The sequence below is a fragment of the Pseudophryne corroboree genome, chromosome 9 (assembly GCF_028390025.1).
Source record: "Pseudophryne corroboree isolate aPseCor3 chromosome 9, aPseCor3.hap2, whole genome shotgun sequence".
NCBI lineage: Eukaryota > Metazoa > Chordata > Amphibia > Anura > Myobatrachidae > Pseudophryne > Pseudophryne corroboree.
This window is the reverse complement of record NC_086452.1, coordinates 414,102,875-414,118,573: the sequence shown is the minus strand read 5'-3', so window position 1 is coordinate 414,118,573 and position 15,699 is coordinate 414,102,875. Positions and strand designations below refer to the sequence as shown.

Below are 15,699 nucleotides of genomic sequence, written 5' to 3'. Positions count from 1 at the left end.
AGGGGAACAAATATGTGGCGGTCAGCGCCCCCTGTGCTACTTTTACTTTTTTTGAGGGGGCATGGCCACGCATCCCTGAATTTGGCTACGCCCCTTCATGCCCGCTCTCGACGGCCCTGCCAGAGTCTAGGTCAGGCCAGCCCTGGGCATCAGAACTCACAGATTATACACATTATTTACAGGAGTTAGTACATACAGTATATTGGCATCACATCTGAATTGTAAGCGTAATAGGAACCACAGAAGAATGTTATGTCACTACAAATACATGAGGTCACAAGTCGAGCGCTATCATACTGCGGTATCTTACTGTATCCTATTAGTTTGCAGCAGGGTGTGGCTGCTTCCTTAATATTTGTGTGGTGACAGGATTTTTCCTGATTACAGCACTTTACAGTACTAGGTTCTTATCATAATTGTTATAACTCACAGAAGTTTATTCCAGTACTCTAATATATTGCAGTTTTGGTGTATAATAAATTACAGACAGGTGATTACATAATAATGATATACAGCAGATATAACGCCAACCTGCTATGTAGGGTTCCAGTCAGTGAATTGAAGTTGGAGGTTCAAGTGCAGTTCACGTCAGATTATGGTATAAATAAATAACTTCATGCGTAGAAAGTGGGTTAATGTGGAACTTGTTAATAAATAAAACATTATCTCTTCACACTTGAATTCTTCCATCTCATACTCTTTGAAGAAAACATTGTGTATGACATCTGTATTATCTCTGTGTTTATCCCTACAGTACTGCAGGTATGGCCTGTGTATTCCGAGGGAACGAGATGGATCAGTTATCGATGGTTCGTGGGGATCCTGGAGTCCGTTTGGGCCTTGTTCCAGATCTTGTAGTGGGGGAATTAAAACCTCCATTCGAGAGTGCAACAGGCCAGAGTAAGAGGATATATTATTATTATTATACAGAGTTACACAATTTACTATATTTAAGTCTGTTTTGTCCACTGTGCTAACTATCTAATAATTGCCCCAATGGCCTTTGTATTTGAGTAAGAACCTGGTACTCTAAACTTTTTACCTTCCTTATGGGTCTATTCATGAAGCAGTGAAAAGTATGAAGAAGTGAGCCAGTGGAGAAGTTGCCCATGGCAACCAATCAGCATTGAAGTAACATTTATAATTTGCATACTATACAATTGTACGGAGTAGCTGATTGGTCGCCATGGGCAACTTCTCTACAGGCTCACTTCTCCACTCTTCTCACTGCTTCATGAATAGACCCCTTAATGTTAAGTTAAAACCACTTAACTGCAAACATGTAAAATACGTTAAATAAAGAACCAGACACCAGATTTGGCGTGAAACAAATTTATTTTGATTGAAAAAATCAAGTTGGTTATGGGGAGAGAAACGGCAAACATCCAGTCACCCAACATTTATTGGTGAAGCACCCTTCTTTAGAAGCAATCTAAGGGAGGGCGTGCCCAATAAACCTTAAAGAATTATAAAACGTAACATAACTTGCCTCATTCTTAACTAATCATTTAGCTTGTTATTTGTACTTCATATGCACAGGGCAAACCTATCTGTGTGTGCCATGATAGAGGAGGACCTGTGGCAAATTGCGTTTGATTTCTACCCCTCCCAACCGATAGCCAGTATCAAACAAAATGTCAGATGCGAATAGTTGCTGTCGCGATGCATGCGCACGTGCAAATGCATTGCGGCAGGGATGAGGAAGGACACAACTGTATGCAGCGTTGACGCAATAATGAGAACCATTGACTCCCTGGGTGAGTCTATGGTCACGCAGGCTGGCCATGGCAGTAGTGATGCTGGCGCCATGTTTCTCTGCGTAAAAATGGTCGTGGCACACCTGTGTTTAAAAGAATGCGATTGTATGCAACAAAATCTTGGAATTGTCACTGTAGGCCTGATTTAGAGATGGAGAGCTGCTGCGTTTGTGTATGCAGCGTCTGTGTGAAATGATGCTAATGCTGCAGAAGGTGTATTAAGGAATGGGGCTTCTCTGATCCACGCTGGCCCAGAAACTAGGCCGACACCCCCCATTTTCTGAAACGGACATTCTCCCCTCCCCGCAATGGCTGTAGCCTGTCAACCAGGTAACGGCTTCTCCGACACTGCGATTGGAGCCGCAGCTGCATCGCAGCACATACGCATTGCAGCTCTGGGGCATGCACAATCCTCCCACCTTCGGAGAATTTCATGAATAATCGGAAATGCTTCCATCTCGGAATCATTCCATGTGTACGCCACACAAATGATTTCATCAAAATATCTTCATTGAAAACAATGACATTATTAGGCAGATTGAGTGATTATAGATAGACAATTTTGTTTCTACATGTACTAACAATGGGTCTGATTAAGAGGTGGATGTAGGAGTGATCGGTGCTGCATCTTTGGTTGCAGTGGATCTGTAAAGCTATGGTAATGCAGCAGGAGGCGGCTTCTCAGATCCGCTGAAGATGCAGCATCGGATCACCATTGCATGGGCCATCGGACATCTGTGACACCCTAAGGTTGTACAGAATGTCCAGCTACAGAGGCCAGTGAAGTTGTATCTGATGAAGCAGTCGCTGGCTTCGGTATGCCCCTAAAATGCTGACAATTAGCCTGTGTTTTGGACGCTCCTCCCCGTCGCTACCACCAAACAGCCACAGCTTGTCCATCAGCATGCGGCATCCCTCACACTGCGACCAGTGCCACAGCACCATTGCAGCACATGCATATCACAGCACCATTGCAGCACATGCATATCACAGCACCATTGCAGCACATGCATATCACAGCACCATTGCAGCACATGCATATCACAGCTCCAATGAAGTAAAAAAATAACATTGGACAGCTGCAACTGAATCAGGCTTAACATCATGTTTATCAGACTCTGATATTTCCATGTGCATACAACTTGTCCAAAGACGATTGTTCATCAGTGAATAGTAAAACGGCTTTCAGTTGTAATTCATAATTTTATATAATTATTCCAGAAAAATATTTGAAAGCAAATAGAACTTATTCTATAAATTAATGACCACGTTCTATTTATTAAAGTCATAATTCATATTCATCTTGTCCAGCACTATTATGGTTCTTTCTGCCTAGGGATTATCTGTAACATTCTGTTTTTGTTCAGGCCAAAAAACGGCGGTAAATACTGCGTGGGGCGAAGGATGAAGTTTAAATCTTGCAACACTGAACCCTGTTCCAAACAGAAGAAAGACTTCAGAGAGGAGCAGTGCGCTGACTTTGATGGGAAGCATTTCAATATCAACGGTCTACCTCCTAACGTGCGCTGGGTGCCTAAGTACAGTGGAAGTAAGTTGCAGCTGAAAGGTCTCTTCCACTTGTTCTGCTGAAATTAAATGTTATTGACAAACCTTTTGTATCTGTCCACAGTTCTAATGAAGGACCGCTGTAAACTGTTCTGCCGCGTGGCAGGGAGCACAGCCTATTACCAGCTCAAGGACAGAGTTGTCGATGGGACGTCATGCGGGCCGGACACAAATGACATCTGCGTGCAAGGATTGTGTCGGGTAAATACGCACTTGATTTGTGGATTGCGGTTTATCATGTTAGCAGCGCAAACGTAAAGGCTAATTAAAAAATAATAACAAATATGTCAAACTTGTTCCCAAAAAGACCACTTACCTAGAGTGTAGTGCAGAGGCACCAAGGGGGGCATGGGAGCTGGTATAGCCTGCCTGTAAAGTGGGTAACTGCAGGATGGTATGTCCTGCAAGGCAGTACGACTTTTAACTGGTGCCATGCGATAGGGATGGCCATGCAACCGCCATCCGTTGATCTTTTCAGAACAATGACGATGGATTTCCAATTCAATGAAATCAGGACGAAGGTTGTCACTATCACATGTGGCAATCGATGGTCGATTTCCGATGTTGTCTACTGTGTACACAACAAGGAAAAATGCCTGAGTCTATGGGAGAGCTCCTTTGCACATGCGCAGACTAACTCTCTGATTTGCGCATATGCACGAGTAAACCATTACAATGAATTACATGAAGAAAGATAGGAACAACTCAATCCTGCACTTAAGATGGCTGACCCTAACATGTGCACTTGACCATGGTTCAGGCAGCCATGGAGGGCTTTATTTGTAGGACTAACCTGGTGGGGGTAGAGGGGGTGGATTTAGGGGGTGACAACAGGCTTAACCCCACAGAAAAGTAGCAGGGCAAGAAATAGAGCCATGGTACAGAAGTTGGGGTATCAGTTGAGTTCCTTGCCTTCAACACACGACCACCATTGCTCATTTAGTTCATGTAAGCTGCTGTACCAATGGCAGAACAATGTTAACTGGCAACTACTGTAGGTACCTCACAGCACTGAGGTCATGGGTTTGATTCCCTGTGTGGAGTTTGTATATTCTCCCAGTACTTGCGTAGGTTTCCTTCAGATACTCCGGTTTCTTCCCACACTCCAAATATACTGGTAGGTTAATTGGCTCCCAGCAAAAATTAACCTGTGCGTACACTGGCAGACAAGATGTGCCAGGTGGTACTTCTCTACCGTCAAATTCTATGTTTCTATCTGTTTCATAAAAAAGGGACCGGACTGGCAGGAGGGTCCCTTGGTATCCTCTGCATGTTTACTACTCCTGCTGATCTGTTTATCTTTCAGACGGGTAGCGTGCTTTTTTGGTGTTAGTGGGAGTTTACAGGCACAATCTGAGCAATGGTGGGAATGTGCAAAGTATTCATCTTCTTAGATGTTTTATTTAGATATTGAAGGTTGGGTTTTCTTTTCCTTTATTTCATTAAATCAATTGTTGCTTTGTTTTTTTCATTTGTTAGATCATTTAAGGGGTATTGTTAATAACCACTAACATTTGTAAAAATGTACAGAGGCAGTCCTGTGATCTTACAGTAGCATGAGGCAAATGCCACACACTGATTCAGTTCTTTTGTTTGAGTGCTCTTTTAAGATGTGACAGTATTAGTTATGTGTCGCTCTCAAAAGAACTATTGTGTTTATGCCCTGGCAAAAGGGCAGGCTACCCCTCCTGTCAGTCAGAGCGGACATCAAGTGAAGCTTTTTATTCAGAACTGTTTTTTACTGCACTCTAAGCCGGTAGCAGGCAACCTGATGCACTTCAGGGCACGCATGGGTGGCCCTCTAACTTTCATAGGGGCAGACGATTACTGAGATTACCCTTAATCTCAGTAATAAATTAAAACAGTACATGTAAACTAATGAACGAAATGTAAACCTATCTGTAATAATATATCAGCAGGCATTATAACACTGTACAAGCTATAATAAATAACGCTTTTAATAATGGAAGGAGGAAGAAGCTGCGGGCCACAGATCCAGAGGTCCGCCTGTTGCCCGTCCTTGCTCTAACTAGTCATTGGCTCACATGTAATAGACTCCGATTTGCTAGCCCCGGCATGGTTCTGGCTATATAGCCGCTAGATAGATTTAAAGCGGCAATGAGTTTTAAGGCAAAATTAACCTGGTTTTGCCATACGACTAATTGGTGCTTTGAATTTTATACCACTTTTACACAGAAAAGTGTGAAAATCATGACTTTTTACCCATCATTTGAGTGCTGCGTCACTTGCTGGTCCCAGCTTTTTCCCCCTTTCGTACAGGGAAGCAAATTACCGGGTAAAGCAGTTCTTCTAGGTCAGTGGTGGCCAACGCGTGGCTCTTGAGCCACATGCAGCTCTTTCTTTATTCAAATGTGGCTCCCAACATTCAAAGTCACGTGACCACAAGAGATCTGTAAACCGCTGCACTCCAGCCAGACATGCAGCAGCACTACGTAGGCTGAGAACTGAGGGAGCCAAATACACACGGGGGAGATGGCTGGAGTGACACAGGCGGGTGCTGGCTGGAGTGACACTGGCTGGTGCTGGCTGGAGTGACACATAGGGGAACTGAAGTGTATTATGTGAATCTGGCTTTTCAATATATTTTCTCTAACGTCCTAAGTGGATGCTGGGACTCCGTAAGAACAATGGGGATTAGCGGCTCCGCAGGAGACTGGGCACAACTAAAGAAAGCTTTAGGACTACCTGGTGTGCACTGGCTCCTCCCACTAAGACCCTCCTCCAGACCTCAGTTAGATTTCTGTGCCCGGCTGAGCTGGATGCACACTAGGGGCTCTCCTGAGCACCTAGAAAGAAAGTATATTTAGGTTTTTTATTTTCAGTGAGATCTGCTGGCAACAGACTCACTGCAGCGAGGGACTAAGGGGAGAAGAAGCGAACCTACCTAACAGGTGGTAGTTTGGGCTTCTTAGGCTACTGGACACCATTAGCTCCAGAGGGATCGACCGCAGGACCCGACCTTGGTGTTCGTTCCCGGAGCCGCGCCGCCGTCCCCCTTACAGAGCCAGAAGCACGAAGAAGGTCCGGAAAATCGGCGGCAGAAGACTTCGGTCTTCACCAAGGTAGCGCACAGCACTGCAGCTGTGCGCCATTGCTCCTCATGTACACCTCACACTTCGGTCACTGATAGGTGCAGGGCGCTGGGGGGGGGGCGCCCTGAGGGCAATAAATAACACCTTGGCTGGCAAAATATACATCATATATAGTCCCAGAGGCTATATAGATGTAAAATTACCCCTGCCAGTATCACAGAAAAAGCGGGAGAAAGTCCGCCGAAAAGGGGGCGGGGCTTCTCCCTCAGCACACTGGCGCCATTTTCTCTTCACAGTGCAGCTGGAAGACAGCTCCCCAGGCTCTCCCCTATAGTTTTCAGGCTCAAAGGGTTAAAAAGAGAGGGGGGGCACTAAATTTAGGAGCAATATATGTATACAAGCAGCTATTTGGGGAAAAATAACTCAATTATAGTGTTAATCCCTGCATTATATAGCGCTCTGGTGTGTGCTGGCATACTCTCTCTCGGTCTCCCCAAAGGACTTTGTAGGGTCCTGTCCTCAGTCAGAGCATTCCCTGTGTGTGTGCGGTGTGTCGGTACGGCTGTGTCGACATGTTGGATGAGGAAGGTTACGTGGAGGCGGAGCAGAGGCCGATAAATGGGATGTCGCCCCCTGTGGGGCCGACACCAGAGTGGATGGATAGGTGGAAGGTATTAACCGACAGTGTCAACTCCTTACATAAAAGGCTGGATGACGTAACAGCTGTGGGACAGCCGGCTTCTCAGCCCGCGTCTGCCCAGGCGTCTCAAAGGCCATCAGGGGCTCAAAACAACGCCCGTTACCTCAGATGGCAGACACAGATGTCGACACGGAGTCTGACTCCTGTGTCGACGAGGTTGAGACATATACACAATCCACTAGGAACATCCGTTACATGATATCGGCAATGAAAAATGTGTTACGCATTTTCTGACATAAACCCAAGTACCACATAAAAGGGGTTTTATTTTTGGGGAGAAAAAACAGCCACTGTTTTGTTCCCCCATCAGATGAATGAATGAAGTGTGTAAAGAAGCGTGGTTTCCCCCAATAAGAAACTGGTTATTTCTAAAAAGTTACTGATGGCGTACCCTTTCCCGCCAGAGGATAGGTCACGTTGGGAGATATCCCTTAGGGTGGATAAGGCGCTCACACGTTTGTAAAAAGGTGGCACTGCCGTCTTAGGATACGGCCACCTTGAAGAACTTGCTGATAAAAAGCAGGAGGCGATCCTGAAGTCTGTATTTACACACTCAGGTTATATACTGAAACCTGCAATTGCCTCAGCATAAATAGTGCTGCTGCAGCGTGGTCTGACACCCTGTCAGATAATATTAATACGCTAAGACAGGGATAATAATATTTGCTAACATTGAGCATATTTAAGACGTTGTCTTATATATAAAGGATGCACAGAGGGATATTTGCCGGCTGGCATGCAGAATTAATGCAATGTCCATTCTGCCAGGAGGGTAGTAGAAACCCGGCAGTGGACAGGTGATGCTGCATTTAAAAGGCACATGGAGATTCTGCCTTATAAGGGTGAGGAATTGTTTGGGGATGGTCTCTGGGACCTCGTATCCACAGCAACAGCTGGGAAGAAAAATTTTTACCTCAGGTTTCCTCACAAAAGCCTAAAGAAAGCACCGTATTTTCAGGTACAGTCCTTTCGGCTTCAGAAAAGCAAGCGGGTCAAAGGCGCTTCCTTTCTGTACAGAGACAAGGGAAGAAGGAAAAAGCTGCACCAGTCAGCCAGTTCCAGGATCAAATATCTTCCCTCGCTTCCTCTGAGTCCACCGCATGACGCTGGGGCTCCACAGGTGGAGACAGGTGCGGTGGGGGCGCGTCTCGGGAACTGCAGGGATCAGTGGGCTTGCCCACAGGTGGATCCCTAGGTTCTGCAAGTAGTATCACAGGGATACAGGCTGGAGTTCGAGACGACTCCCCCTCGCCGTTGCCTCACATCAGCCTTGCCTGCTGCCCTCGGAGAAAGGTAGTACTGGCGGCAATTCACAAGCTGTACTTCCATCAAGTGAAATCAAGGTACCCCTCTTTCAACAAGCCGGGGTTACTATTCCAAAATGTTGTGGTACCGAAACCAGACGGTTCGGTGAGACCCATTCTAAAATTGAAATCCTTGAACACTTATATACGAAGGTTCAAGTTCAAAATGGAATCGCTCAGGGCGATTATTGCAAGCCTGGAAAATTTCAGGGTATCACTGGACATCAAGGATACTTACCTGCATGTCCCTATTTACCCTCGTCACCAGGTGTACCTCAAAATGGTGGTACAGGATTGTCATTACCAATTCCAGACGTTGCCGTTGGTCTGTCCCCGGCACCGAGGGTATTTACCAAGGTAATGGCCGAAGTACTTATCCCGTACTTGGACGATCTCCTTATAAAGGCGAGGTCCAGGGAGCAGTTGTTCGTCGGAGTAGCACTATCTCGGGAAGTGCTACAACAGCACGGCTGGATTCTGAATATTCCAAAGTCACTGCTGGTTCCTACGACGCGTCTACTGTTCCTGGGTATGGTTCTGGACACAGAACAGGATAAAAAGGGTTTCTCCCAGAGGAGAAGTCCAAGGAGTTGGCGTCTCTAGACGGAGACCTCCTAATACAAATACAGGTATCGGTGCATCTATGCACGCGAGCCTTGGGAAAGATGGTAGCTTCTTACGAAGAATTTCCATTCGCCATGTCCCATGCAAGGATCTTCCAGTGGGATCTGTTGGACAAGTGGTCCGGGTCGCATTCTCAGATGCATCGGTGGATAACCCTGTCTCCAAGGGCCAGGGTGTCGCTGTGGTGGTGACTGCACATCTTCTAGGGGGCCGCAGATTCGGCATACAGGACTGGGTCCTGGTGACCACGGAGGCCAGCCTTCAAGGCTGGGGGGCAGTCACACAGGGAAGAAACTTCCAAGGCCTATGGAAAAGTCAGGAGACTTCCCTACACATAAATGTTCTGGAACTTTGGGCCATTTACAATGCCCTAAGTCAGGCTAGACCCCTGCTTCAACACCGGCCGGTGCTGATCCAGTCAGACAACATCACGGCGGTCGCTCATGTAAACCGACAGGGCGGCACAAGAAGCAGGATGGCGATGGCAGAAGCCACAAGGATTCTCCGATGGGCGGAAAATCATGTGTTAGCACTGTCAGCAGTGTTCATTCCCGGAGTGGACAACTGAGAACTTTCTCAGCAGACCTCCACCCGAGAGAGTGGGGACTTCATCCAGAAGTCTTCCAAATGATTGTACACCGTGGGGAAAGGCCACAGGTGGACAGGATGGCGTCCCGCCTCAACAAAAAGCTACAAAGATATTGCGCCAGGTCAAGGGACCTTCAGGCGATAGCTGTAGACGCTCTGGTAACACCGTGGGTGTACCAGTCGGTGTATGTGTTCCCTTCTCTGCCTCTCATACCCAGGGTAATGAGAATAATAAGAAGGAGAGGAGTAAGAACTATACTCATTGGTCCGGGTGGCCAAGAAGAGCTTGGTACCCAGAACTCCAAGAAATGATCTCAGAGGACCCACGGCCTCTGCCGCTCAGACAGGACCTGCTGCAGCAGGGGGCCTGTCTGTTCCAAGACGTACCGCGGCTGCGTTTGACGGCATGGCGGTTGAACGCCGGATCCTGAAGGAAAAGGGCATTCCGGAGGAAGTTATCCCTACGCTATTTATAGCTAGGAAAGAAGTGAACGCAAACCATTATCACCGCATATGGCGGTAATATGTTGCGTGCTGTGAGGCCAGTAAGGCCAAAAAGGAGGAATTTCAGCTAGGTCGTTTTCTGCACTTCCTACAAGTCAGAGGTGACTATGGGCCTAAAATTGGGTTCCATTAAGGTCCAGATTTCGACTCTATCGATTTTCTTCCAAAATAGAACTAGCTTCACTGACTGAAGTTCAGACTTTTGTTAAGGGAGTGCTGCATAGTCAGCCCCCGTTTGTGCCTCCAGTGGCACCGTGGGATCTCAACGTAGTGTTGGATATCCTGAAGTCGCATTGAGTTGAGCCACTTAAATCTGTGGAGCTACAATACCTCACGTGGAAAGTGGTCATGCTGTGGGCCGTGGCGTCGGCCAGGCGTGTATCAGAATTGGCGGCTTTGTCATACAAATGCCCTTATCTGTATTCTATATGGATAAGGCGGAATTGAGGACTCGTTCCCAATTCCTTCCTAAGGTGGTATCAGTTTTTCATGTGAACCAACCTATTGTGGTGCCTGCGGCTACTTGGGACTTGGAGGATTCCAAGTTTTCTGGACGTAGTCAGGACCCTGAAAAGTATATGTTTCCAGGACGGCTGGAGTCAGGAAAACTGACTCGCTATTTATCCTGTATGCACCCAACAAGCTGGGTGCTCCTGCTTCTAAGCAGACTATTGCTCGCTGGATCTGTAGCACGATTCAACTTGCACATTCTGCGGCTGGAATGCCGCACCCTAAATCTGTGAAAGCCCATTCCATGAGGAAAGTGGGCTCTTCTTGGGCGGCTGCCCGAGGGGTCTCGGCTTTACAAATGTGCCGAGCTGTTACTTGGTCGGGTTAAAACACTCTTGCAAGAGTCTACAAGTTTGATACCCTGGCTGAGGAGGACCTAGAGTTTGCTCATTCGGTGCTGCAGAGTCATCCGCACTCTCCCGCCCGTTTGGGAGCTTTGGTATAATCCCCATGGTCCTTACGGAGTCCCAGCATCCACTTAGGACGTTGGAGAAAATAAGATTTTACTCACCGGTAAATCTATTTCTCGTAGTCAGTAGTGGATGCTGGGCGCCCATCCCAAGTGCGGATTGTCTGCAATACTTGTATATAGTTATTATACTATTATACTATATTATATTATTATACTAAAGGGTTATTGTTGAGCCATCTGTTGAGAGGCTCAGTTGTTATCATACTGTTAACTGGGTATAGTATCACGAGTTATACGGTGTGATTGGTGTGGCTGGTATGAGTCTTACCCGGGATTCAAAATCCTTCCTTATTGTGTCAGCTCTTCCAGGCACAGTATCCTAACTGAGGTCTGGAGGAGGGTCTTAGTGGGAGGAGCCAGTGCACACCAGGTAGTCCTAAAGCTTTCTTTAGTTGTGCCCAGTCTCCTGCGGAGCCGCTAATCCCCATGGTCCTTACGGAGTCCCAGCATCCACTACGGACTACGAGAAATAGATTTACCGGTGAGTAAAATCTTATTTTATTCGGATCTGGCTTTTTCAATTATTTGATGTAGAAGTGGCTTTTTCATTGTATTTTATGTTGAATCTGGCTTTTTCAATGTATTTTATACAACGGGAGTGACCTAGCAGGCACAAGGTCACACCCCATTTTTGCAAGAGCACCTTTGGCTCGAAGTCGGCTCTTTGATGTACCTAACAAGATTTCTTGGCTCTTTGTCTCTGACTGGTTGGCCACCCCTGTACTAGGTAATTTGCCAATCAACCCGGGTATTTCTCCTGTGTGAAAGGGTCAACCCGGAGGAAAAATTGCAGGGTCGAAGTCCCGGGAATTTTGACCCAGGTTGACCCTTTCACACAGAAACAGGACCCGTGTTGTAAAAGTAATTTGGTTTTCTGTGTGAAAGGGGCATAATGAATATTTCGCTGGAATTGCCCCATGACCAGCATAACAGAACCTATCCATTTGGGTCAGTTTGTTAACAGAAGATCCTACCTAATGCCATAATTTGTAGGATGGAACCATGGGGCTTATTCAGAGGCTATAGCACAGCCACTGCATTTCTGTATGCAAAATTATGCCGAAGTCGCAGGAAGTGCCTCAAGTAAAAAGACGCCCATTACCTTCAGGTTACTCAGGATGTCTGGTTAAATCACGCTGCCGGGGCCAATGAAACTATATCTGAGGAAGCAGCCACTGGCTCAGAATGCTCAAAAAACAGTTCCAGTACGACCCGGGTGCTACCTGACGTGGCTCCCAAACAACAGCAGCCTGTCAATCATGCTGCGGCGTTTGGGGCACTGCAAGCGACATCACAGCCCCAGATCTTTACCAGCACAGTGCGGCTGCTGTTCCTGCACAGATCCAAAAACATCGGCCAACTGCGAATGAACTGAAGTAGCACCCACCTCTGAATCAGCGCCTACGATATTTAACAATTATTATGTCGTTCCCTGAACAAGTGCCAAGTGGCCGGTTGTCCATGATGCCCCTCCGCAGATTCATGACACCATCGTTTGCTTTGATGTCCCAGCACAAATACATTTGCACTAGGTCAGGTGGTAGATAGGGCGATGGGCTGGTGTTTACTCCCATCTTCCTGGATCCCAGTATAGTCATATAATCGTGTTATCATATTGCAGTGGGTGTAAAATGTACTTTATGCTTTTTACAGAATTTATTGCCATGTTTTGATTCTCCCTTAAATATGTTATTTGAATAGAGTTGTTCTTTCTGACTAAACCTCTGCATGTATAGCAGTCACAGCACTGCCACCTACAGGCTATTGGAGGAACAGACTGATCAAATCCAAGTATAATACAACAATGGCCCTCATTCCGAGTCGTTCGCTCGGTATTTTTCATCGCATCGCAGTGAAAATTCGCTTAGTACGCATGTGCAATATTCGCACTGCGACTGCGCCAAGTAATTTTACAATGAAGATAGTATTTTTACTCACGGCTTTTTCATCGCTCCGGCGATCGTAGTGTGATTGACAGGAAATGGGTGTTACTGGGCGGAAACACGGCGTTTTAGGGGCGTGTGGATGAAAACGCTACCGTTTCCGTAAAAAACGCAGGAGTGGCCGGAGAAACGGGGGAGTGTCTGGGCGAACGCTGGGTGTGTTTGTGACGTCAAACCAGGAACGACAAGCACTGAACTGATCGCAGATGCCGAGTAAAACTGCTAAGAAGTTTGTTATCGCAATATTGCGAATACATCGTTCGCAATTTTAAGAAGCTAAGATTCACTCCCAGTAGGCGGCGGCTTAGCGTGTGTAACTCTGCTAAAATCGCCTTGCGACCGATCAACTCGGAATGAGGGCCAATATTGGATCGAAAACAACACCTTATTTTAGTATAACTAGTAAATTGAAAGGTTCAATAATATTTAATTTTAAATAACATACTAAAATTGCATGTTGAATTTTTCATTTATTTCAATATCTGAAGATAGTAAAAAAATGTGTTTTGCAGCTAAAATTTCCTAATTAGCTGTCTGAAACTACACCTAGCCGACTACAATATATTTTTGCTATGTTCAATAAAGTTCTTACAAATTCCTTGTTGAATTTATCCTACCTTAGGGGGTCATTCCGAGTTGATCGTAGCTGTGCTAAATTAAGCACAGCTATGATCAGGCACACTGACATGCGGGGGGACGCCCAGCACAGGGCTAGTCCGCCCCGCATGTCAGTGCTGCCCCTCCCCCCCCCCCGCGCAGAAATGCAAAAGCATTGTACAGCGGCGATGCTTTTGCATTTGAGGAGTAATTCCCGGCCAGCGCAGCTCCTGCAGCTGGCTGGGAGAACTTCTTCGCTGCCCGGGTCGCAGCGGCTGCGTGTGACGTCACGCAGCCGACGCGGCCCGCCCCCCTAATGGTCCGGTCATGCCTGCGTTGGCCGGACCGCGCCCCCTAAACGACAGCTCAACGCCGCCGTCCAGCCCCTTCCTGCCCAGCGACCGCCTCTGCCTGTCAATCAGGCAGAGGCGATCGCTGGGGTACAACGGCCTTCCAGCATGCACCGGCACATGCGCAGATCCGACCCGATCGCTGCGCTGCGAAAAACTGCAGCGAGCGATCGGGTCGGAATGACCCCCTTAGTCCTAATAGGATGCGTCATACAGAAATGTTTGCATCACTTGACTACATAGAAGTGCCATTTAAACAGTAATTATTATGGGATGCGGCCAGGATCCCGACAGTCAGAATACCTGATAATGCTGATTTTGATTACCTTATAACCTTCACTATATGGGTAAGAGACTCAGTACGCAATTGGCGTATGGGGTACCGTAAGGGTACGCACTTAGCGTAGCATACGCTCGGCCGTGATCGAGACGCACATGCGGCACGCTCGCTCACAGCTTAATGCGTGGTGTCGAGCACGCTATAGGCGGGCGACTACCGTAATGCTACGCTACTAGCGTAGCGGACGCTCGAGACCACGAGGAGATCACGAGCGGCGCAGACGCTCACAAGATGACAATCAGTAAACCTTGAATGTAACACACAGAAAGGATACTCTTATACTGTAAACCTTGTACTGAAACACTGTAGCGATATAACGCTGCTTAACCTTGTTAATGCTAAAGCTGTTTGAGTGATCGAGACGCTCCTATTACCCTCTGCAATGTAATGAACACACGATACCGTGCTAAGGTTCCAACACCTTTACTAACAAGCTTTTAGTTATATTGAAAAGGGGAAACAGTTACAAGTCATACACTACAAGCTAACATATAATTCTAACAGAATATCTAGACAGAAAATATACACTAACTTTTACAAACTTATACTATAACAGAGAGAGGGAATGGCCAATACAAACAGAGAAGAAGTTGGTTTGCAGAGAATTACTTACACACACTGGGAATGATCGCTGCGCAGCCTGGTACCAGCTCCGAGTTAGTCAATATGAAAACCGTTTGTGGAGAGTGAGAGAGCTGCCCAGGCTGGCTGATCTTATATACACTGAGTACAGTATACTACAAAGGGACCTATAATCTCATTGTTAATTGGACACAGGAATGTCTCCTCGCATCATAACAAAAGGTCATAGGTTAGTTTGAACAGATGGGCTGTGACTATATCAAACTGCTCAGATGGGAGGGAATCTGAAGATTCCCGCCGCATGGGTAATGAATCGCAAATATATGAAATGTCCAGAATCTACTAATGGCCATAACTATACGCAGGAGCGATTAATCTTTACCTAACCAACACCGGATTGTTGCTATTAAAATGTTCTTTAGTTAGGTACCAGACACAGCTGTTCAAACCCTGTCTGACCCTTCGTACCATACAAAGAGGAATTCCTCTGTCCAGCGACCATTTACATTAAACAAACTTACAGTCATTATTAAGGGGAACATTATCTATAAAACATACTATTTGGTGTTATTATTTAACGATTGAGTCGCCCGCTAGACGCACACAAACTCTACTGTAAATGCACATACCACGCGCTCGAGCGCATGGCCGAGGCGCCATCACGCGGCTGTGAGTATCCGCACGCACGGGAGAGAATGTGCACGTGCAGTAGGCACGCGCATGAGGTGAATATATGGCAACGTGTACATGATATTTTTCTGACTTTGACAGTCCACCCTTTGGCAGTCATCAATAACTGCCACTTCCTA

General features: G+C 46.6%; 1 protein-coding gene across 1 annotated transcript in view; it reads left to right on the top strand.

The window, feature by feature from the left end:
- Positions 1 to 15,699, top strand: part of ADAMTS9 (ADAM metallopeptidase with thrombospondin type 1 motif 9) — a 366,262-nt gene that overhangs the window by 147,893 nt on the left and 202,670 nt on the right. The window contains exons 12-14 of the mRNA XM_063940922.1: positions 755 to 900; positions 3,125 to 3,306; positions 3,388 to 3,524. Of these exons, the coding sequence (XP_063796992.1) occupies positions 755 to 900; positions 3,125 to 3,306; positions 3,388 to 3,524 (465 nt within the window). The remainder of the gene's footprint in view (positions 1 to 754; positions 901 to 3,124; positions 3,307 to 3,387; positions 3,525 to 15,699) is intronic.